The 25,974-nt window shown below is 40.9% G+C and overlaps 1 protein-coding gene across 2 annotated transcripts in view; it reads right to left on the reverse strand.

Annotated features, from left to right (window-relative positions):
* Positions 1–22,444, reverse strand: part of rasgef1ba (RasGEF domain family, member 1Ba) — a 67,545-nt gene extending 45,101 nt beyond the window's left edge. Inside the window, exons 1-2 of one of the 2 annotated variants that reach the window (XM_078215450.1) lie at positions 22,223–22,444; positions 988–1,170 (exon numbers count right to left, since the gene is read on the reverse strand). In XM_078215450.1, coding sequence (XP_078071576.1) covers positions 988–1,164 — 177 coding nt within the window. In that variant the 5' untranslated portion in view covers positions 1,165–1,170; positions 22,223–22,444. Of the gene's footprint in view, positions 1–987; positions 1,177–22,222 lie in introns of those variants that run through there. The other variant, XM_078215376.1, reaches the window with a different exon arrangement.
* Between the last annotated feature and the right edge of the window lie 3,530 nt (positions 22,445–25,974).

Consider the following 25,974-nt stretch of genomic DNA (forward strand, 5'->3'; position numbering starts at 1 on the left):
TTATGAAGATAGTGTGGGAAAATGGCGGGAAGGTGGAAGAGCAGCCATGATCTGGTTGAAAGGTGGAGCAGGCCCGAGGGGCCGAATGGCCAACTCCTGCTCCTATTTCCTTTATTCTTATGCAAGAACACTCCAGTGAAACATTATATGAGTAATGAAAAGTTAATTGTGTATAATTTGTTGTTGAACAATTCAGTTGAAGTCATTCTCTTGTATTAGTGCCAATATCTAAATCACAGAGTTTGCATTTGTTGAGATGCCATTGAACATTTATGCTTCATGTGTATTAATAATACAGACATGCTGATTTGCAACCTTCACTCTGCATTAATTAACATTCTACTCTCTGCAGGACATGAAAAGCAGAACTATAGGTAACTTCCTAATTATCTTTTGATGATCATATAGGGAGGGCCAAAAGGGATGTTTTTGATGGAGTGCTGAGCTCCTCTGCGTCTCTGCAGTTTCCAATAAATTTCTTAATCATCATGTTGTTGATACACTCTTATTACTTTTTCCCCCAGCATAGCTCCCAAGTAACCCAAATGCATGAAAAATATTCTGCAAATCATGCTCCAAAAACATTTACTACTTATCTCCAAATGAAATGTTTGCACTGCTGCCCAGAAGATATCAACCAACAGGTAGAAAAGCCTCAAGGCAAAATTCTCAACTTTCCTAATAATCTTGCATGCTTTGAGAATATGCAGTGACAGTGTGCTGGACTCCTGTTGGGTGAGGATTTTTCTATCCTTTTTACACCAAAGGTGTTTGCTGTCTGCCAGTTTTACTAAAGCTGCTAGCAGAGAAGGCAAAGCATTCTGGACACATTGGCTGCTTCACATCTTCTGCTTTGATCCATACTAAAGGCCAAATTACCTCTGTGCCATTGTGCCACGGTGAAACTTTAACAATCTGTTGGCATACATTTTTATGCAAAACAATTCCTCTGTGAAATATATACAGACACAGTTGAATTATACTTACATCCGGATAGTAGTCCACTGTGGGCACAAGGTGTTGGATCAGTGCCTCCAGAGACCCTGACACAAGGTTGTTGTCATGGTAAAATAGACCTCCGCAATTCTCCTCCCTGGATGAGTACAGGTGTCGGCTGTAGCCACTGCTGTTGAACATTGCTGCAAAGGTTGGTGTTTGTGGCATGCTTTCCTGCATTTCAGAAAAACAGAGAGACAATAGTTTATAAATCAATGCAGGGGTCAGGTTGTTTATTAGTGATGTTAGAGACATGCTGAGATTCCTGTGAAAACGAAGCCTCGCTCACATTTCCTGGTGGCTAACATAGCCATCATTCTCTACAGTCCTGCCTACAGCTGCCTCATTCTTCTGACTGCAATCTATTTCTCCTACCCTTGCCAGGACCACTTGTCTTGCCTTTCCCGACCACCACATGTTATCTGGAAGGGGAATGGCCAAATCTAAACTCAATTTCCCTCCTGTACTGCCAATTCGCAACCTTATCCTAGGACGTGGCCGAAGAAACCCTTCCTTCCCACCATGTCATGGATAGGGAGGGGGCCTCGGAGTACTTTCCTCCTGCTCCAACGTTGTACTCACTAACCTTATAGCACAGGCCTCCATTTCTGTGGACGTCTACCAAGGTGCCAGGCTCTAGATAGTTTAAACTCCTCTGGCCCTTTACTGTCCAATCATCTCTTGCGTGCTGCATGGGCAATGGTCTGTTGTAGCACTGTCACGTTCCTCAAAAACCTGACAGATAACCACTAAAAGGTATAAACTTTGACCCAGGGACCCCCTGGGCTGGGGGTTCCAATGGTGACGGAGCGTCAAATAGAAGTTCCACCATTAGAAGGATAATTCTGTTCATTGGGTCAGCCTTGTCCCTGGGTGAAACTGCTTTGTAATAGCAGAAACCGTCCATGTGTACTGAATTTCAATCAAATCCAGTATGTACAGTGAGGATAAGGTGCAAGTTGGCAGCCGGCAACCCAACGGTGCTGTCTCCCCAATCTGTACTCTTTATTTAAATCACCTGCCAACCAGACCAGATACCCATAACATTTACTTCTATTTGAGAATACCTAATATGGTCAGATATTAAAAAGTAACATTGAATAATAGCAGAAATATGACAGCAACTGATCATCAGTCATGCATTTCAGGCAAGATTTTAGCTCATTCAAAATCCAACCACTTGCAGAGTTAAAATCACTGGCTTCACCATGTAAAAGTCCTATCCTTGACTTAAGTGTATTCCTCTTTCACTCTGAGGTTTATTATATTTAAATTGTGGCATATTTCTAGGAAATGCAGTTTATTAAACATCACACCTTACCTGATGCATTGTAAACTGAGTACTATACTCATTGGAATTCAGAAGAATGAGGGGAGATCTTATAGAAACATATAAGATTATGAAGGTAATAGATTAGATAGAAGCAGGGAAGTTGTTTCCACTGGCGGGTGAAACTAGAACTAGGGGGCATAGCCTCAAAATAAGGGGAAGCAGATTTAGGACTGAGTTGAGGAGGAACTTCTTCACACAAAGGGTTGTGAATCTGTGGAATTCCCTGCCCAGTGAAGCAGTTGAGGCTACCTCATTGAATGTTTTTAAGGCAAGGATTGATAAAGTAAAGGGATTAAGGGTTATGGTGAGCGGGCGGGTAAATGGAGCTGAGTCCATAAAAAGATCAGCCATGATCTTACTGAATGGCGGGGCAGGCTCGAGGGGCCAGATGGCCTACTCCTGCTCCTAGTTCTTATGTTCTTATATTCTTAAACCCTGTCGGCTTTTTAAATGTATTTTCAAACATGTCAGCAAAATCATTGATAAACCTAATGATAATGGATGAGTTGATCTCGCTATTGGATATCTTTCAAAGGTAATTTGTCTTAAACATGGTGTTCCTGTAATGTTCCTGTTACAGTTCTGAACCTGACTTCAAATGGAACGCTGACACTTTAGTTAAGAAAGCCCACCAACACCTCTACTTTCTCAGGAGGCTAAGGAAATTTGACATGTCCGCTACGACTCTCACCAACTTTTACAGATGCACCATGGAAAGCATTCTTTCTAGTTGTATCACAGCTTGGGATGGCTCCTGCTCTGCCCAAGACCGCAAAAAACTACAAAGGGCTGTGAACGAAGCCCAGTCCATCACGCAAACCAGCCTCCCATCTATTGACTCTGTCTACACTTCCCGCTGCCTCAGAAAAACAGCCAGCATAATTAAAGACTCCACGCACCCCGGATATACTCTCTTCCACCTTCTTCCAATGGGAAAAAGATACAAAAGTCTGAGGACACATACCAACCGACTCAAGAACAGCTTCTTCCCTGCTGCCATCAGACTTTTGAATGGACCTACCTTGCATTAAGTTGATCTTTCTCTACACCCTAGCTATGACCGTAACACTACATTCTGCACCCTCTCCTTTCCTTCTCTATGTATGGTATGCTTTGTCTGTACAATGTGCAAGAAACAATACTTTTCACTGTCTACTAATACATGTGACAATAATAAATGAAAAAAATCATTTCTTCTCATACAGTGCATTGTCACACCAGCAGATGTCACCACCGAGTAGTTGTGTCCAGGCAAACGGTTCTGCTCCAATGAGTATCGCTTCTCAGTTATGTCACCAAGGAGCAGAAACAGGCAAAGGCCAGATGCTTCTTGAGAAGGAGAGGCCAGAATTAAGAGTAAAGACTGGGGAAACTTGCAACTTGTAGCCTTGGAAGGCGAGCTTACATTCTGGAGCTGGTTGGGATGAAAAACAAAATGAAAATGTAATCCCGAAGCATTGCTTTCAATTAGATCACGAGAGTGGAAAAATGGGATGGAGAGTCAAAGTCAAAGAGGTAAAGGGCACGGTTAGGACTGTTATCAACAAGTTCTACTTCAAACAAAAGAGATCAACACGTGGAATGACTCTCAGCTATACTGACAGAGGTGACCGAATTACCTAAAACATAACTGGATGCTGCAATAGGTAGAATTTAGGATTTTTGACTGGAAGACTGAATTAAGAAGGATCTTCCTCATCCATAATTATCTTTTAGATTTGATCACGGTTAGTGTAGGGCTGGGAACATATTGTTTGCCTGACCTCTCGTATGAAACAGGTGGCCCAGAAAGACCACAGGCACAGAAGATTAGATGGAAAATTTAGAAGGTTAAATTAGGCCGCCGTCACTTTTCAATTCCTACTATTCATTAAAACATGAAAAAGAATGAAGATCTGGGCTGTGATTAAGTAAAATGTTGTGCAACAAATTGGAATGGATTTGAATTGTCACAGTCAGTGTCAAAATCTTTCTTCATTTTGTATTTCCTGATATGCGGAATGTTGGTGAATTCATATTAGGAAGGGGACAAACCAAATTCTCACTGAAGCTCCAGGGAGAAACTGGAGAAGGCCTGGAATGGACATGAAGATTGCAACATGGTTCATGATTCAAGGTGATGCACAAACTTGGCGCTACCTAAACATTTTAATGATAGTAGCATGCTGCAGATCCCGAAGTACATGCGAAGCTAGCACCACGTCAAGCTAGCCTGCACTACTTAAAGGCAATCTGCAATTCTTAAAGGGAGATGCACGCAGGCTGCTGCAGGTGCTGAAGCTGGTTAGGGAACTGTCTTTGTGCAGGGGCATGAATGGAAATAACGCAAAAGGCCAGAACCTGTGCTCCAAGGTTCAATGATGCAGCACTGGAGACCCTGGTGAAGGAGATAGACATGAGGAAAGAAGTCCTCTTCCTTCAGGGGGCCAAGGAAGACAGATGCCACTATGGAAGCAGTGGGAGCAGATTGTCTTTGTGGTCAATGGCAGTAATCTAACCTAAAGGAGCTGGATGCAACACTACAAAAGGTTCAATGACTTCACATGAGTGATTCATCTCAGTGATTGCATCTTCACGTGCCATATCCTTACAAATGAACTTCTAGCTGTACGCACTTCTCTGCTCACATTCCCTTCACTCACCCACCAACACTTTCCATCAATCATGACTCACACCCAACACTCATAGGTTCACGTCACCCTCCCACGCTCAGCACTGCTGTAAGCCTCACGCCCCACACAATGCCAACTGTTCATCTGTGTCAGGCATATCACCCACACATGTTGCTTCACACTCACTGACACTCTTCTCTCTCTCTTGCAGGACTCGGTGGCACATAACCCCAGGCGGCAGTGGACAACCATGAAAGAGATGATACTGGTCATTATTGGAGCTATCAAGACAGAGGCTGGTGGCTGATGGTGGGTCTGAAACCATAGAGGATGACATTACAACCTTATCTAATCCACCTTCCTCACATCCCACCTTTCCCTCATCCCACAAGCTCTTGTGATTTACAAGCTGCAGATGGTGCGAGCATGCAACTATTGATTTTCCTCCCTTCTCTAACCCCAACCCTATCCACATGCCTTTATTCTTTCAAATATCCAAGAACTGCCACCTGGTCAAGCACTGGTGTAGGAGTGAGCAGCGTAAGAAGAACAAGAGTCTAATGAGGAAGAAATATTCACTCTCACACTGGCAGCCACCAGCTCAGATATGGGAAATACACCTACTTTAGAAGTTAACAGAAAGGGGATCTGCTGGTGGTGAGTCACCAGACATGGATAGCCTATAACCAGGGTGGGGGAAAGGAAAGGGCAGGTGCCAGTTCTACTGAGGGTGAGGTTGCTCATGAGTTCTGCTGCAAAGGACCCAGATGGGCACTCCAATGGCATGTACACAGAGATGCCTGGTGCATTGACAAGCCTGCCAAGAAGCCTGATGTCATTGTCAAGGAGCATGGAGCAGTCTGGCACCAACTTGGCAAAGGGCTTTGCACAGAGCTTGCATCTGGCAGCCCATGTCTCAGCTTTCATTGGAACAAAAGCAGAAGTTACTCACATCATTCAAGGCTGCAGTAGAAACTCAGACTGAGGTCATGAAATCTCTTTGTTGCCATGCAGGTTCAAAGCAATGCCATACTGGTAGCAAATACCAGTTCTCAAAAGGCCATGCAGGTTCTTAAAACAATCCAGCAATCTGTCTGGCGATTTCGGTGGGCAATTAATAGGCAATCACATTGCTGTGGATCTGGTGTCACCTATAAGGTGGACCAGGTAAGGAAGGCAGATTTCCTTCAGAAAGGACATAACCTTTAGTGGTCAATGAGGACACAATGAACTGGCCTCTCTGGCATAAAGACTTGTCACATTTCTTTTGCAGCAGTGGACAGCAAACAGGGAGATATTACAGATGTTACCGGCTCCAACCTGGAAGAGTCCCAAAGCCAAGTAGTTCAGGTTCAGGGTCACCTTCACCACCACATGCGGCACCATTCTTGCTCTAAAGTTGCCGTCTGGTTGTAAGAGGTGCGGAGGTCTGAGAGTATCTCCACCGTAAAATGCAGATGAAACACACATGGCTCCTGGTTAAGATGAAGATAAAAGAAATGTTCCTGGAAGACCTTGGGTGTATAAGACTGCCTGCTAAGACTCCTTCTCACTCCTCCTCCCTTCGCGAGCAGTTTGTCTTCTTTGCTGCCTTTGTTTCACTTTCCTCTCATGCTGTAGCCCAAAGCGCTGCTAACTATAGTGGCCATGACTGAGAGAAAGTTGCCTGATCAGTGCCTTTGAATTCAGAACCAAGTGCAGCACCTCTCCATGTCAACTTCAGCAACTTTAACCAATTCTGCAAATCGCCAAGCACTTCTACAAACTCAAATAGAACCAGTAGAAATTAATGAGCAACTAACTTGTAAATTGTTGATGATTCCTTTAAACAGCACTGGTGGGGTGGAGGTGGGGGCTTTTGACTGGTTCAGTTGTACATGTTTAAGACAGGGGGGTTAGCTGGGCCACCTTGGTCAAAGATAGCAGATCTGGTGTCAAATCAGAGTTACATGCTGACTGATGTGGCAATCTGCATATTCTGCAAACTTCCAGCTTATGTAATCTTCATGTTGGTATGAACTTTCAAAGGGCTTTTGGTAAAGTGCCCCATAATTCAGCTATTTAGCAAAATTGAAGCCCAGGGGATAAAAGGAGCAATGATAGAACAATAGCTAAGGAAACAGAGGGCTGTGGTGAATGATGCCTTTTTGGACAGTGGGGTAGGTATTCAGTCATGTTCCCTAGGATTCAGTACGAGGTCTGCTGCTGTTTTTCATAATTACTGACTTGGACTTGGGGATACAATTTTGAAACTTTCAGACGGCACAAAGCTTGAAAGTGTAGTAAACGGAAACAGTGAAAAAATGATGGGTGCGATCTCGCCTGCCATTCACGCCATGCTCCCACTGCAGGGAGGTCGGAGAATTTGGCAGCTAGCCAAATCTCCGTTCACTCTAGTGGGATGGGGAAACCCCACCGGTGTGAACGGTGATAAGATTCTGGCTGATGATTGTTTTCAAGAGGGCATAGATAGCCTGGTCAAATGAACAGACACATGGAAGATGAAATTCAATGCAATCAATTCTTCAATTAGCGAGAAACCTGGGGTTGTTCATGCACAAATCTTTGACAACACATCTTAATAAAGCATTTGGGACCCCACACTTTGTTGAGGCACAGAGTACAAAGACAGAAAGTTTTACTAAACCCAAATAAAACACTAATTCAGCCCCAGCAGAGTGTTGTGCTCAGTGCTGGGCACGACACTGTAGGAAGTACTTTGGAGGGGATGCGTAAGAGATTCATTGGAATTGTTCCAGGGAGGGCTTATAGTTACATTTATAGACTGAAAAAATTGGAGATATTCTTCTCATAGCAGGGAAGGCTAAGGGGAAATTTAATGTGTTTAAAATGATAATGGATTTAGATAGAGTTAATAAAGCAAAACTGTTCTAATGACAGAAGGATTGATAACCTGAGGGCAGAAATTTGAGATAAGTGACAACAGAACCAGAGGTGATGTGAGGAAAAGCGTTTTTATGCAATGAGTGATTAGGATTTGGAATGCATTGCCTGTTAGGGTGATGGATATGCATTCAATAAAAGCCTTGTATAGGAAATAGTTTGAGTACTTAAAGGAGAAAAATTAGCAGGGAAATGGGGAAAGGTGAAGGAGTGGAACTAACTGGATTGCTCTTCGGATGAGCCAGTGCAGGTTTGATGGACTGAATGGTCTCCTTCTGTGCTGCACAATTTTATGATTCTATCAATATTCTTTTGAGTTTATTTGGTCTTCTAAGGAATTAACTATACCTCCTATTTTGGGTATCATTGGCAAATCTCAACACCACTCTCTCGAAGCTTATGTTCAAATGATTGACCCCAGATCTGAATTCTGTGTGACACCACTACCCACTTCCAAGCACTCTGAAAAGCTATTGTATATTTTTACTCTCTGTTTTCTCTCTTTGAACAAATTTTAATTCAATTTGCCTTAATCCCCCCAGTTCTTTATCCTTTAATCTTCTCTAGTAATCTCCCATGTGTTACCTTGTCAAAGGCTTTAACTAAGTTCCAGTTCTTGACATACACTGTACTTACTCCATCTATCAAGCCTTTCATATCTTCAGCAATGATTTAAGATTTATGTAGTAAAAATGTAAGATTTATCAAGCATTCCTATTGAAGTCCCTGCCAGCTCCTCATAACTATTTTCTCTTTATCTAGCTAAGTGATAATTTCATTCTTTTTAAGAGTCTCCACCACAGATGTTAAACTAAATGGACCCCATAATTACCTGGATTATCTTATCTCGTTCTCATGTTAGAAAATGGACATTAATTGTAATGCTGAGATGTATCCACAATTAATACAGCACTGAAGTATAATTCCTAGCGTCTGAGCAATGCCTTCCCTCACTAAAATCAGGAGATGATATATTCCGTTGGACCTCAGTGCTTTGTCCTTCCCAAAAATAACTAACTTATCTAAAGTATTATTTTTCTGTATTATAACGTGGCTCACCTTGCTTTGAAACACTTCAGGATTCACCTCCTCTCCAATATCCCCCAATCAATATGAAGCACCTACTATCATTATCATTTTTGATCATCTTCTGTAAATTAGCAATTCTCACCTTTCAGAGTTCCTGCCTTGGTTTTAACAATTCTCTTTTTATTGATGTAGTTATAAAATATTTTTCCATTTATTTTATTTTTAAAGTATTTTTTCTTACTGCATCTTAGTTTTCCTTATCCCATTCTTGCCCCCTTTTTTATTTTTCATATTCTCCTTTAGTTATTTCATTAATATTATAAGATTCATAATCTCCCTTTAATTTTAGTTTTTAAAAAAAATCTCATTCTTTATTCCTGGCATCCTAAAATTACTAGCAATTTCATCTTTTTAAAGTTTTTAAAAATTAACTTTATGGGATGTGGGCATTATTGGCTATGTAAGAAGTCTCACAACACCAGGTTAAAGTCCAACAGGTTTATTTGGTAGCAAATACCATAAGCTTTCGGAGCGCTGCTCCTTCGTCAGATGGAGTGGTCTCCATCTGACGAAGGAGCAGCACGCTCCGAAAGCTTATGGTATTTGCTACCAAATAAACCTGTTGGACTTTAACCTGGTGTTGTGAGACTTCTTACTGTGCTTACCCCAGTCCAACGCCGGCATCTCCACATCATTATTGGCTATACCAGCATTTATTGCCCATCCCTAATTGCCCTTGAACTGAATGGCTTGCTAGGCCATTTAAAAGTCAACCACATTACTGCCGATGGTGTCTCATGTAGGCCAGTCCTGGTGATGACGGCAAGGTGGCACACAGTGGATGGCAGTGCTGCCTCACAGTGCCGTGGACCTGGATTTGATTCCGGCCTTGGGGGACTGTGTGGAGTTTGCACTTTCTCTCTGTGTCTGCGTGGGTTTCCTTCGGGTGCTCCAATTTCCTCCCACAGTCCAAAGATGAGCAGGTTGGGTGAATTGACCATGCTAAATTGCCCCTAGTGTCAAAATATGTGTAGGTGAGGTGGATTAGTCATGGTAACTGCGTGGGGTTGCGGGTGGGCCTGGGTAAGATGCTCTTTCAGAGAGTCAGTGTACATTTGTTGGGCTGAATGGCCTCCTTCTGCACTGTAGGAATTCCATGGTTAAAGGAAATTAGTGAACCGGATGGATTTATACAACAATCGACAATGGTTTTGTGGTCATCATTAGACTTTTAATTCCAGATTTTTATTAAATTCAAATTCCACCATCTGACGTGGTGGGATTCAAATGGTGGGTCCTCAGAGGTTTACTCTGAGTTTCTGGAATATCAATCCAGTGATAATATCATTATGCTACCGTCTTCCAAAAAATATACTTCTTTGGTGCTTTACAAATCCTTTTGTGTTTCGATTTCTTCTTCCATCTCACCGTTCTGAAATCTGCCCTAATTTAATCAGGTGTTTTGGTTTGTCTGCAAATCTTTTCCCTTTCAAGTTGAATCTGAAACATTATCATATTATGGTTCCTACTCCCAAGGGTGTTAATCCACAACCAGCTCATCTATTTCATTCCTCATAATTAGATCCAGCAATGTATATCTCTGCCCTTGTCGGCCAATTAACATACTGTTTGAGGAAGGAGCCATGTACACATTTTATGAATTCCATTTCATTTACTTCCTTAATTCTCAATAATCAGATAGTTAAAATTTTGCAGAGCAATGACTGTGTTATTCCTAATCAGCTCTCCAATCTGTCTGCAGATTCCTTTTTTGATTTTCTTCTGACAGTCTGTAAACACACCCCACCTAAAGTGATGTTAAACCGTAGCCTTGTCTGCATTCTTAGGTAGATGTAAGGAAATCCCCTGGCGCTAGTTTAAAGAAGAACAGGGGAGGTCACACCAGTGCTCTGGCTGATACTTAAGACTTCAATCAACCCCACAAAAATAGATTGTCTGCTTGTTATCACACTGCTGCTTGTGGGAGCTTGCTGCGCACAAATTGGTTGCAGTACAACAGTGAGTATTCCTCAAAAGTATTTCATTCATGGTGTAAAGCACAACGAGACATCCAGTGGTCATGAAAAGTGTTACATTAATATCGATCTTTTAATATAAAAAGCTTCAGTTATTTCCTTGTCTACTTCAATATTCTTTACATCATGTATCATTACCAATATTGTCACTCTGCCTAGACTCTCACGTTTATTTAATCCTTCCTATTCTATCTAATTATATTTATTTTCCTATCTTCTGCAAATTTTATGTCAGGTTTCTTTTATGATAACTTTATGAGGCTTGGGTTTTCAAATAAAGTAATCTCCCCAGTTTATTTCCCAAACTCTATGTGCATTGTAAATCAGGTATTTTTTAACATTTTCTTTTATCTCTTTTAAAAGTACTTTTCCTTTTCCAATCATTTCACTGTCTAAGCCATTCCTTACCTTGACATCTGCCTTTCTTTGTTCATAATGAGTCCATTTGATTCCACTCTGTAGCAGTGATTGTAATTCTCTTTTATCAGCACGAACAAAGCAGGACAGCAGTTAAGTGGAATGGCTGCATTTCTCACCCTGATCTGTGATTTTAACGCCGCTGGTTTTGACGACAGATGAAGTGGAGGAGTCATTACTAAATGCAAATCAGGGTCCCATGATGTATAATTTTAACTAGCTCCTAAGTGGGGTGCTTGCTGAGCTTCCGGCTCACATTATCTCAAACAATTGCCATAAATTCTTGTTAAGAGTTCAAAATCGTCCCTTATATCTTCCTTGATACATCATTTTTTTTGCCTGAGTAGTATCCTCGTAAAAACCTCCCGTCACTATCAGCTAGGTCTGGGACAGATGGGAACATTCCACATGGATGTTAACTGGTGAAATAGAGAATAATGAAATATTTAAACTCGGAAATGGGGGAGGGTGCGGAAAAATAAAACCAACCAGGAATAACTAATAGGGGGAATAAGAGGAGGCAACAAAGCATCAGGGATTTTGATTTGATTTATTATTGTCACATGCATTGGGATACAGTGAAAGGTATTCTTTCTTGTGCTCAATACAGAATACATAGGGTATAAGGCTATGCGTTCATAGAGTACATAGGGTATAAGGAAAGGAAAAGGTGCAGAATGTGGTGTTACAGTCATAACTCGGGTGTAGAGAAAGATGAACTTAATATAGGGTAGGTCCATTCAAAAGTCTGATGGCAGCAGATGTTCTTGAGTCAGTTGGTACATGAGCTCCAACTTCTGTATCTTTTTCCCGAATGGAAGAAGGTGGAAGAGAGTATGTCCGGGATGCTTGGGGTCCCTGATTATGTTGGTTACTTTACCGAGGCAGCGAGAAGTGTAGACAGAGTCAATCGATGGGAGGCTGGTTTGTGTGATGGACTGGGCTATGTTCACAACTCTTTGTAGTTTTTTGTAGTCTTGGTCAGAGCAGGAGCCATACCAAGCTGTGATACAACTAGAAAGGAAGCTTTCTATGGTGAACCTGTAAAAGTTGATGAGAATCGTAGCAGACATGCCAAATTTCTTTAGCCTCCTGAGAAAGTAGAGATGTTGGTGGGCTTTCTTAACTATAACGTCGGCGTGGGGGGGACCAGGACAGGTTGTTGGTGATCTGGACACCCAGAAACATGAGGCTGTCAACCATTTCCACTTCATCCCCATTGATGTAGACAGGGGCAGGTCCTCCACTACGCTTCCTGAAGTTGATGACTCGCTCCTTTGTTTGACTGACATTGAAGGAGAGATTATTGTCGTTGAACCTATTCACCAGATTCTCTATCTCTTTCCTGTACTCATTGTTTGAGTTCCAACCCACTACGGTGGTGTCATCAGCCAACTTGAAAATGGAGTTGGAGGGGATTGTGGCCACACAGTCATAGGTGTATAAGGAGTATAGTATGGGGATGAGGACACAGCCTTGTGGGGCAGAGGTGTTGAGGATGTCTGTGGAGGAGGTGCTGTTGCTTATCTTTACTGATTGCGATCTGGGTTAGGAAGTCTAGGATCCAGTCGCAGAGGGAGGAGCCGAGCCCTAGGCCACGGAGTTTGGAGACGCGTTTTGTAGGAAAAATAGTGTTGAAGGCTGACCTGTAGTTAATAAATTGTTTGGTTCACACTGCTAGCTTTATGTCAGCCTCTCTAACTATTGATTTCCCTATCACTAATTTGTGTCTAATCTCCACCTCCCAACTCTAATTCTTATGGTAGTCCAAAGTTCTTATTTTTCCATAGAAAGACAAAGCATCAAATTTGAGAGCATAAATTGGTCTGGGTGCACTGATTCTAACCTTTTTTTCACATATTTCCCCTCCCTTGGATAGAACCCATCTTTTCTCCTCCACTGCGTGTTTTCTAAAGCTCCGTGCTGTGACTTCCCTCCTAAATGCTCGCTCCAAAAACCTCTGTTTCTCCCTGATGTACCAGATGTCTCCATCTCCACCTCAAGTGATTTTGAGCTTAAGTAATATGAGTCGATGACACTTCCCTCAGACAAGCCAGTAACTCGAGTGATTTTAAAAGAAAACAAAGTTATGAAGATATTTGACATTCTTCTATTTGTTTTTCAGGGTAACGTTATTTCAAAAATTACCAAAATAGGGCACAGATTGCTAGGTTAAGAATTGTTTCAATACAGTGCCAAGCGTAGAGCTGTATACTCAGAACTTATCTATATGGCTATAAATGGAAACTGGCTATTGATTGTATGGTTCTGTGGTACACACAGTACATGGCACAAATCCACGCAGATAACCCAAAGAGTTCAACTATTCACTGTTTCTAATTTTGGTTCACCCCAGTATCAGCATCAGTGAGCGTGCTGCATCTTTTATCCAAATCTATGCTTTTACAATAGTTCCTTGAAAAATCTTTCAACTTGCACTTGAGCCACATTACTTTAATAAAGACTATCAGTGTATTAGTATCAGTATCATCAACAACTGTCTCCTAATATAGTCTCAATTCAGTTTATAAGCTTTTAGATGGATTCTTCAGGAGACTATGGTGTGATGCTTCTTGCAATCTGGCCTCACAACGATCGTATTCAGTTCAGTCCAAGGCTGAGGGGTTTCAGAAATAAATGATAATAGCAGAAAATTACATCCCTACTGAGAGACAGAAATAGAGGAGTAAAAGAGAGTGCATTTCAATCTCCTGCAGACCCAATTAATCCCTTTCATAATGCCATTAAAATTTACATTCAAATGAAGGATGTGTCTGCTGATGTAAAGTCGCATTGCCAACATTCACATCTGCTTTATCTTGTGCTAAACTTTTTATAGCAATAGATGCAAAGTATAAAAATAACTTATACTAAAATATAATGTAGCATCAAAACAGATTGGTAGTCCAAAGCAATATTCAAATATAGATGAATTTCAAGAGAAAATAAAACTATATATTAGAACTGCATTGGATTTCACAATACACGTTTGGGAGCAAATAAATGAGTTTGTGTCTTTTCTTAAATTCATTCGTGGGACATGGGCATCGCTGCCTGGCCAGCATTTATTGCCCACCGTTAGTTGTCCTTGGAGGGCAGTTAAGCATCAAACACATTGCTGTGGCTCTGGAGTCACATCTAGACCAGACCCAATAAGGACAACAGATTTCCTTCCCTAATGGACATTAATGAACCAGATGGCTTTTTCCAACAATCGACAATGGTTTTATGGTCATCAGTAGATTCTTAATTCCAGATATTATTGAATTCAAATTCCATCTGCTGTGGCAGGATTCAAATCTGGGTCCCCAGAACATTAGCTGAGTTTCTGGGTTAATGGTCTAACGATTATAGGCTATCGCTTCCGCTGTAAATGTGCGAAAAGATTATTGCATGCAAATATATTAAAGTATTATGGCTGAACAAAATTTGAAATGCCGTCCTTTGGACCCTACTACTCTACCCATGCTAGTTTACACCCAATAGTTTATCTGATGAATACATCATACTGTAACAAATTTCCAAAGTTGGATCCAATGTATTTCATGCAGTTGGATAACCTTGATGTAGGCAGAGAAATCTGTTCTTGTAGTGTCGCTTCTCTTTTACACAGACTTACATTGATTCACTGGAGCAAGCAATGCGGCAGGCCACTATCTTCCTCGAGGGAAAGTGTAGCGGTGCTAAGCAAATGTATTTCTCCCCTGTACTTTTCATTATTAAAGGAGCTATAGTCATCCACCCCAGAACAGGAATTTCCCAGTACATTAGATTGATTTCTTTTCATAGATTTAAACAGGTAGTATATATTAGCAAACAAAAAGACTTGCATTTATATTGCACCTTTCACGACTTCAAGACATCCCAAATGGTTTACAATGAAATATTTTTTGAAGTGCGGTCGCTGTTAAGATATAGAAAATTCAGTAGCCAATTTGAGCATGGCAAGCTCCCACAAACAACCAGATAATCCATTCTTAGTGAAGTTCATTGGGAATAAGTATTGGCTAGAACACCAAGGATTACTCCCCTGATCTTGTCTTTGTAGTGCAAAGGGATCTTTAACATTCACCTGGGAGAACAGACAGGGTTAGATAAAAAATTGCTGGAAAAGGTCAGCAGGGCAGAGCTGGCAGGATTCTCAGCTCTCATCCATGGCCACCCTGCTGCAAGTAAAAATGGAGAATTTGGCATTCCACCCAGAACTTCGAGCCTGATTTTACCAAAACTTTGCGCCCGTTTTCGGGCGCGAAATCGCGGTAAGTTGGGCATAGGTCCTTTAACGCGATCTGCACCTGAATCCGAGCAGATCGTGCCTTTACCGACACCTGATCTGGGCGCGGGTCCGGCGTGCGCCCGAATTGGGCGGCCCGATGATTTAAATGCATTTAAATCGACTTAATGAACCGTGCGCCCAACCCTACCGCCAAATCCCACTTTACCGTTTTCTGGTCTGATCCGCGTCCGCGCTGTAATCGACCTGCAAAATAAAAGTCTGAAGTCGCCGCTGCAGCCTCCGAAGAGCGGGGTCAGAGACTGCAACGGCTCTCTGACCCAGGTCATCCTCTGGTCGGGGAGGGAGGGGGGTGGGAGGAGGAGAGGGGGGTGTGACATCTCATCCTGCAAGGGGGGGGTGGGGGAAGAGAGGGGTGTGACGTCTCATCCTCTGGTTGGGGGGGCTCCGCTGCCTGTCTGCGGCCGATCCCTCCTGGCACCATCACTGGTACACTACCAGCCACAGCCATCTCTCCCGCTCTCTTGTCCCTGCAGGGAAGAGTAATCTGTGGCTGGTAGCGGAACCCCCCTGACCAGAGGATGATACGTCACACCCCCTCTACTCCAACCCCCCCCCCCCCCCCAGGGATGATCGGTCACACCCCCTTCCCTCCCACACCCCTGACCAGAGGATGAACATCAGAGAGCCGCTCTCTCTGCTTTTTTTTCCACGCCCGGGCGCGCTGTCAGATTTTTTTTGAACTGCGCATGCGCCGTTCAGAGCTCCGATCATTCCGCCAGCGCTAAACCCCGGCCAAGGCGCGGATCGGGCCAGAGCCGGCAAAACACGTATGGGCACGCTGGAAAGAGGATTCCAGGCGCAGATCTATTTGACACCCAGATTCGGCACTTAGGCTCAAAATGGTAAAATTTCCCCCTTCATCTTTCAGCAACAGCAGAGAATCCCAGACGCGAGCGAGGATAGAGGTTTCCGGTGAGTATCTGTGGAGAGAAAAAGAGTTGATGTTTCAGGTCAATGGAAGGTCATCTTGACCTGAAACATTAACTCTGTTTCTCTTCACAGATGCTGCCTGACCTGCTGAGCTTTTCCAGCTCTTTTTGTTTTTATTTCAGATTTCCAGAATCCACAGTATTTTGCTTTTATATTAAAGTAGACAGGGACTTGGTTAAATTTTGACAAAGGTATGAGGTTTATATTAAATGGTAAAAGTTGCAGTATTTGGCAAATAGATAAGATAGAAGTAGAATTCATCCTTAGAGGGATTTAAGTATAAATACTTTGTGCTTGAGTACATTCAGTTTTTTTGACACCAGATTATAATTATAAATAAAGAAGTGTAAATACATGTTTGATAACTTATAAATGATTAAATTTACGCTCACTTTCTGCTAATTAATTCAGTAAGCAGCTGGAAATCTGTGAAAAGTGTAGCCAGCTGGTTCTGACAGTATACTGTTTCAATGATCCTGTTTAACCCCTTCTTAACCTCAAACTTGGTGCCTTTTGGTATTGAGAAAAGCTGGGATCATTTCTGTCCAACAGATCACTTATCACATGAGGGAGAAGTTGGGGGATATGTATCAGTGTACTGAATGTGATGAAATCATTAATCCATTATTTATAAATGGGTTTATGAATTCCCCACACCTACTGCACAAGACATATTTTTCCTCACTTAATTAACAATAAAAACTAGAGATACAACCTGTTATCGCCAGTGTGAACTTGTAAACCTATCTGATAATGCAGTCAAATATTAGACACAAAATAGTAGCTAATACCATCCATATGGTAGCAAAGAAAAATCCATATTGAATTCCAGCATCCTAAAGCAGTAGGCAATTCTTAACTCATTAACTACATCTAATTTATTTTGCAATAGTACATGACGACATGGAGTTAATTATCACTTCGTTTTGAAACCAACATTTATCTTGGGAAGAATGAGCTTGCCCACCTGTAATCAAGAATTGTGACCAACTGGGATTTAATCATTCAGGCAACTCTTGTAAGAGGCATTAGTGGGTAGCAAAATGAAACAGAACATGAGAAAGCACAATTGAAAAATGATAACCAGAACTGCCTTGAAGATGAAGCATGCAATGTTTTAAATTATTGGTTTCAGATTGGGAGAGAGTCCAACAAGTACTTTTTACTCGCAAAATTTCCTTCAGAAAATGTGGTTTCCCATCTGTGTGTGCTATTTTTAAGTATTGCTCTCATTAGGTCCATAAGTCACATGCCAGGAACTACTGATTTGGGTGCAACCAAAAACATTGATGTCTGTGTAACCCAGCAAACCAACAGCTTGTTATTTGCACTGCTTGCATGGTACATTATTTCAGCGTAGGCAAAAACCTGTGACATATTTGTAGCCAAGAAACTGTTGGGATTATTTTTGTTTGGATTTGTGCTGCTTATAAATACTGAATTTTTAAAAACACTCACACCAATTACGCAGAACTTGGTAATCCTATTTTATTGATTTCTTAGATACCATTCTAAAGCTGAGCATTATTTTTATCTCTTGAGCAAACTCCACAGGCTGAGACATAACTCTCCTTCCCAATTCTGTCTCCAAATTGCCAGCAGCTCATGAGAAACAATGGATCAGATCTCCAGACAAAGTGACCACAGACCAGCCTAAATCAACAGCTGTGCATTAAAGTTGGCATCACGCTGCTATAAGGCAGCACTTTGCATTGACCCATTGTCAGAAGATAAGGGCGCTTTATCCATGGACGCAGAAAAACAAGAATGCAGTAAAAACGGTAGGGCTACTGGTATACCAATATCTTTAATCATCAACTTCGACAAATGATATATTGCCTTGAATTAGTGAAAATAATCATGTTTTCTCCCACTAGCCAAATTAGAGACACATCAAGGATAACAAGACATCAAGAATAACAGACCAAGTATGATTGCATCAAGACAAACTCTGAATATCGAAAAGTGAAGATCTTAATTAAATCAATATCAGTTTTTGTGGTTAGTTCTCACAGTAATCCCCCATTACATTCATTGAAAATGTTAATTGTGTCTCCTCTGCATAAAAATGTTACGTGCATCTGGCGTGACTACCACCCATTCTCAGTTTAAATTCAGTTTTAAATTGATAATTGTAGTTGGTTCTGACTAACATATAAATGCCATAATAATGAATAAAAAGCTTTATTCAGTCTTAGTGGTTCACATAGCAGTGAAGTTTGCCCTGTAGCAAAATAATGGCTGCATTGGTAGTCTCTCACCAGCAATTCTCCCTCCATATTCGAGTGCTATCATGTTCATTATTGTCTAATTTGGCGTTAACAGTACTGTTGCTGAGGTCCTAGTTCACAATGCAAAACTATCCATTATATAATGAAAAATAAATCTATGCATTACAAGGGGTATTATTTGATAACTTTTGTTTTATCATGAGCTAGTTTTATTTTGATAGGACCCTTAGATTTACAGTGGGGAAGCCCAATTTCCAAAAATAATTCCTTGCATTCTTTGAGAGAACAAGAATGGGTTCAGAATCACATACTGAATCCCAGCATGATTAAAGAAGTGAAAGACATGGGCTTCACCCTTTATGTCCAACAATGTAACTTCACCACTCAAGGTCATGTTGTTACTAACAAACGGTGAGTTTGCCCTCAAGGAGAGAGGGAGCACTGGAGTCATCTATTGAGTCATCCCAGTTATTCTAACACTTCTTGGCAGCATAATGGTGTAAACTAAGACTGGCATAGGCCCAAGCTTTCTGTATCATTCAGGTAAGGGTGCATGCATGAGGAAATATTTAATAAATGGGAGGCAAATCAATGATAAAACAAAAATTCCAATAGCCTGGTAATCTATTGTAAAAATAACTAGCTCCCAACATTGTCTGCAATGGATCTCTCTGTATAAACCTGTATTCTCTGTGAAAACCAAAGCTTTTTAGATAGTTGGAAAAGTAGGTTGATGAAGAAAAATTAGTATTTGATGCTTAGAAAGCTAGTTAATGAGGCTAAGGTTTGGAAGTAAACAGCAGGAATATAAATTAAATGGTTTAACCTATAGAACCCAAGGAATTAAGTACTGGGGAGTACTATAAATGTAATTAATTGATATTGATAGTGCAGTATGCAGTGTCAGTAAGAAAGCTAACTGTATCCATTATGTATAGCCAAAAAGATATATTGACAATTCCAGAGGTGAAATTTGTGTATGTACCAAGCATTGGTAGGTCACAGCTGGAATACAACTCCAGTCATTGTATTACAGCATGGATATTCAAACATTGGAGGCAACACAATGGTGAACCTCACTGATAATCAGCCTAAAGCATATGAGCTAAGGAAAGGCTAAGGAGTCTGAGATTATGTACCACGGGGAAAGGAAAACTCAGGTGAGATACTAATAGATTAGATCAATGGAATTCTGATGATAAATTCAGGAATGCCACAAACTCGAGAACCAGGCTCATAGGCTCAAACTTAGCAGAGGGAAGAAGCACAATTCAGATCTAACCATCTCACAAAAAAATGGTGAACACGCTGAATGGACTGCTCAGGGAGACAGTAAAAACCACTGACATGGAATCATTAAAGGAAGGATTAGATAAATGCTTTAAGTATTTTTTAGTTCAACCAATTGGACTGCAGAGTGTTTTCCAATGCAATACTTGCCTCTGAGCTCAATTTGTTTTACCTCGTTATGTGACAGATTACTTTTTCTTGGGATTAAACCCAGTCCTTTTCAATTGACCCTGCGCTCAGTTGCCAGAAACCTGTGTACAGAGTGGATCGGAAAACTGGAGCCTTCTACTTGCCTTGAGATCTGCTATCAGCATTTTTTAAAAATCCACCTTAAAACATGCATTCACTGATGTACTTATTATAACATATACATCAAAGATGATTTGAATTAGTCTTGGAGAATATGAGCAACAAACATAGCTTGTGTTTGATTATTGCCTTTAGCGTAGAAAAGATCCCAGGGCACTTCACTAATAAATCACAGGGATGCTTAGACCAACACAAATATAAATGATATTCATATTGATTTAAAATATATAAATGGGAGTTAAAGGAACATCATGGAAAGATACAGAGGGTTTAGCATTTCTAACAGTATAATATGTATCCAAATTATGTTATTGTATTCTACTTTTCCATATGACCATTACAAATTGTTTAAATGTAATTGAACTCAAGAATATTGGTAAAAAGGAAATAAAGGATGCATAATAAGGTGTATAATAAACTACAGATACAAACCTATGCAATTAATAGAACCTCTGGAGTATGTTGTCATTCATGGCATGCTCCCACTCTCTCTTAATTAGTCTTCAAAATACACAGGCTTTCATATGGAACGTCAGGTATTCAAGTTTACAGTTTAAATTCAGTTGTTATTACTAATAAAAAATATTGTTGTTCCGCTATGCGTAGTTTATTGTATCCCCTGAGATTTGCTACACACACTGGTAATGATTAGAGGGTGGCTATACAAAGTGGCGGGAAATTGTTGCCACAGTGCTTTCTAACATCGTATTCAATACTCACAATGTTTATTAACTCTTAAATTACTGCCCTCAACCGTGTGTTGTATTTTGTTCATTCAACAAGAGAAAGGAATGTTTGCATTTTATTCAGCATCTCATCACATTTCTCGGACGCATTCCAGAATGCTTCCCATACAATGAATTATTTCGGAACTGCAGTTGCTGCTGTTAGGCAGCCTAATCTGGCAACTATTTTACTATTTTACACACCAGCCTACAGAGAAATAAAATGAGATGAATGAGCAGTTAATCTGTGGGTTATGGTTAAGTAAGAAATGTTGGCCACTATACCAGGAAAACCTCTTGCTCTTATTCAAAAACAGTGCGATAGATCTTGTACAGTCCACCCAACTGGCATGGTATCAGCCTCATTCAAAGCACACCACCACCGACAATGCAACCCTCCCTTAAACACTGCAATGGAGAGCTAGCCTAGATCCTGGTTTGAACTCACAGCCTTGTGAGTTAGAGGCAAAAAGTGCTACCAAATCAACAGAGACGATGCAAAATAACAGAGCAATAAATATTATGCAGAAAATCAGAAACCACGCTTGTTTTTCGTCCTGGCGTCTACAATCCAAAATGAACACTGACCTGGCATTGGTTGTGCTTTTGGAATCGATTTTAATTATTTTGTTATTGAGTTATATTTATTTTAAGCACACGCTGTTTACTATTTTCCCACAACTTGTTCTGAACTCATTCTGCTGCACTGCAAACAAACACAAGGAAATTTAAAAATCCTAATTCTGTCACTCCAAAACAAATGCCAATATTACAATATTATAGATGGGGGGGGGGGGGGGCACACGTTGACTCTTTTCCTGACGTGCGCATTAGAAAATACAACTGTTGCTGACCAGTCTGTCGGGAGAATGTCCTCTCATGCCTGACCTGCCACAATGCAAGCATCAGACAAGAAGCTCTGGATAAGCTTGAAATGTGCATCCTGCTTTGTGTTGCTCGGCTTTCCTTTCCATATACCCACACTGCACACAGCAATATGAACATTTTAGTTATTGACCAAATTCACCCTTCAGATCGAATGCAGACCTATAAAACAGAAAGAAAGCCCACTTGTCCTATTTCATCCAGTCCTTAACAACAAGGGCAACATACCTTCAGGAAACGTACAGCAATAACCAGTGAAGAATTGTCACAGAATTTCAAATCTCCAAGGGGTCAGGGGGACCAATGTTTCATTTCATGCAGACACAAGCCCCAGTTCCACGATTGATTTCCTCCTGACTTCTCGTAATTCGGAGCACCAGTTTACAGTCGAGCTTTTACTTTCAGCTTCGCCCACAGTCAGTCTTCCACTGAGCACAGCCCACTGCGACTGCTGTTGTTTTTGTTCAATGCACATGTGCCTGCTCCCGGCTTCCACCCACTTGAATGACACACAAGCGATCAAATGAAGTGAGTGGCGCTGGGCTAAGCAGAAGCCAAGCCTTCTGAAAGATGTCAGCATTTATGTATATGAGGAACACAGCAGCTCCTGCATTCAATATCTCTCCCACCCCCGCGGGTCATTATTCTGAGGGTTGCTGCAGCTTGTCTATACTAATATTAAACACTTTTTAAAAAAGCCCAAGGAATATTGAGAATTATGTACTGTTCAGTGACTTCACATCAGTATGTCGCACAGTGGGTTTTATATTTGCATGTAAATCTGAAACATTCTTTTGCGCAAATCAAGAGGAATAAATTTTCATGTATATAGCAACTTTAATGTAGAAAACACCAGGGGGTAGTTCACACAGGGAGGACAAAGATCTATAAAATAAAGAGGACACCCAGTAAAAGGGAAGATAGAAGATGGTGCATTTAATAATGGTTATCTTGTTCAAGAAACATGTTTGCAGCCTAAAGGCTGAACTGCAGTGTAATAACATACATTGAAAACGTATATATGGACTAAGCAATTAAGTTAAAAACATGGAACCAGGTGACAATCATGAAGTGGTGGGTGGGATATGAAAGGAAGGAATATTGAATTAAAATTATACTAAATCTACAAACTTATACATCATTCCTGTAGTACGGATGCTGGAGGACATACAGATTTCATCATTTAAGTCCTACATTGAGAACCTGAACCATGTAAGGAATAGGGCTACATTGGTATATTTCCACCTTCCATTTTACAATGTTGAATTTGGTCAAACCTTTGAGATGCTTTGATTTCTCTGGGCATGGTGGTGGTGGAACTACATTGTTCTGAGGATGTATACATGTATGTCCAGAATGCCACATCATTCACTGCTGCACCACATTCAATGTACCAGAGCAACAAAATATCATTCCACAGCACATAATGAGATCTGAGAAATGCACTCAATGTGAGCTCCTATTTCTGTGTAAAATAATATAATTTTGAACTCTGGAAAACATTAGACATAACATGGTGGCAGCAGGTCTCTGTGGGTTAAAGCAACACATTATAAACAAGTTAAATTCTTTATTCATTCGTGGGACATGGGCATTCCTGGCTGGCCAGCATTTATTGCCCATCCTTAGTTGCCTTTGAACTGAGTGGCTTGTTAGGCCATTTCAGAGGGCAGTTGAGAGTCAACCACATTGCTGTGGCTCTGGAGTCACATGTAGACCAAGCCCGGTAAAACGGTAGATTTCCCTCCCTAAAGGACATTAATGAACCAGATGGGTTTTTCTGACAATTGACAATGGTCATCAGTAGATTCTTAATGTCAGATATTTTTAATGCTGAATTAGACTGAGAAAAAAATGAGTTGAAATAATGAGAGAAAAAACGGAGTGAATTATGCAAAAATAAAATGGTCACTGCCACAGCAGTGAACACACAACTGAGCACCATTTTTAAGCACCAAATGTCTTTTAAAACTTGCACATTCATTAACTGTGAAAATATTTTTAAAAACTCAGGCACAGGATGAATTGAGAGGCTGGTGTCGTATCCACATTTGAAAAGTTTTTTTTAAAATAGTGCAGATTGATAATACAATAGTTTTCTAAAAGGTACAAATGAAAATGAAAGTTCAGCATTATCTTTTTGTGAGTAAGAGAAAGGTTTTGATATATTCAATAGCTGGCAAATGAGTGAAGATGGCTGTAAAAACCCAGACAAAATTTTTTGAGAAGTTCAGCACTCATCTCCGGCCAAAGTCAATCCACCGGATCAATCAGCATGAATTTCAGAGCCTAGGCAGGAGCCAGGTGAGCCTGTTGACAATTTCTTAGCACGATTAAGGAACATAGCCAGAAAATGTAAATTCAAAGAAATGGATAGAAGGTGATTTCATCTAGGACTCTACACACTCTAAAGTACAAGAATATCTGATCACTATATTACAGATAAGAGCACATGAAGTCACAAGTAGACAGGTGAAGACATTGACTGCCCAAATAGTTAGTCTTAGTTAAGTCAAGAGAAAGGCAGCTGGATTAATATAGTGAAACAGCAACAAAAGAATGCACACCAAACAGAGAGAACAATGTGCAAGAGCTGTGGATGACCCATGAGTTCAGAGCCAAATGCAGACAAGTGCATTGTGAAGGTAGCAAAATGCCAAGCCTTCCCCTTTGAGCAAATGCAGCATGCTGCAGGTGGCCCCCAGCCTGGTAGAATTTCTTCCCAGGCTCCATACCATGCCTATGTTTCTCTTCCAACCAGGCTATGTGCCTGTCTTCCAGGGAAAGAAGGTGCTGGCAGATGTGCCATTTCATCGGTTTTTCAGCTTCCTGCTTTTCAGATTTCCTCTATTAAACACTCCAGCATTCCTCACAGTTTTCTCTTATCTCCAGTAAATCAGTCTCTGACTGTGATATAGTGTTAGGCTGCATCCAGGTCATCAATTTGCTGTCTGAAGTCAGCATTATCATTCTTTCCTTTTTCAGGCTCTTCTATTTGAAGCAGGTGCTATTAAAGTTTTGATCTGAGGTTCTGATCCTCCCTCTTGGATGCCTCTTCTAACTGTACAGCAGATAGTTTCTTTTCAATGTATTCCTTTCCAGCATGTGATGCTAAGTGAAGGTGCCAGAATGCCAGTTCTTTATGATGGAGTCAAGCTGAGTCCTGTAAAAGTCCCAGCTTTCTCTGAGATAGATTCAAGAAAGAGTTGAGAAGTTTCCTTTGTTTGATCCAGTACATGAATTATTTCATACTGCAAATATCAGAACACAGCATTTATGAGAATTGATAAATTAAGATGTTGAGTGCCAGTTGTCAGAGTCACAAGAGGGGAGTTTTAACAAACTCAAGGAAGTAGTAAGCAAGGAGACAAGTATTTCATATTACGAGAGAGAGAATCCTGTCATTCTGCAAGTAGGTGCTTCTACAAAAAGACCTGACACAAGAGGGAAAACCAATAGCATTCACCTCCAAAGTTCATCTGAGACCAGAAATGCCATAGAAAGAGAGCTTCTGGCAGTCGTGTGTGGATGTGAGAAATTCCATGTATCTCTCTATGGAAGAAAGTTCATAGTGCAAAGTGATCATTGTCCCCTGGAGCAGATCTACAAGAAAAATCTGTGTGGAACACAGATTACTCTGTGCAAGGCTGCAGAGATTACTCTCAAGGTTTCAGAGATATGATTTAATCTCTGAAATTCAAGCCAGGGAAAGAAGGTGCTGGCAGATGTGCCATTTCAGTTGTTGACACAGGAAAAACATGAAATAAAAGATCTAGGTATAAAGATCCAGCACTTAGTGAATAGCCACTGAAACTGAGTCAAATTAAGGATGAGACCAAAGAAGATGAAGAGTTACAGATGCTCTCTCAGCAAGTGATCCAGGGATGGTCTGATAAGATGCAGCAAACACAGCCAACAATACTGCCATACTGGTCCATCAGAGATGACAGGGGGAATTTTCCCATTCCACCCACCATGGG

The sequence above is a fragment of the Mustelus asterias genome, chromosome 1, assembly GCF_964213995.1.
Source record: "Mustelus asterias chromosome 1, sMusAst1.hap1.1, whole genome shotgun sequence".
Lineage (NCBI taxonomy): Eukaryota > Metazoa > Chordata > Chondrichthyes > Carcharhiniformes > Triakidae > Mustelus > Mustelus asterias.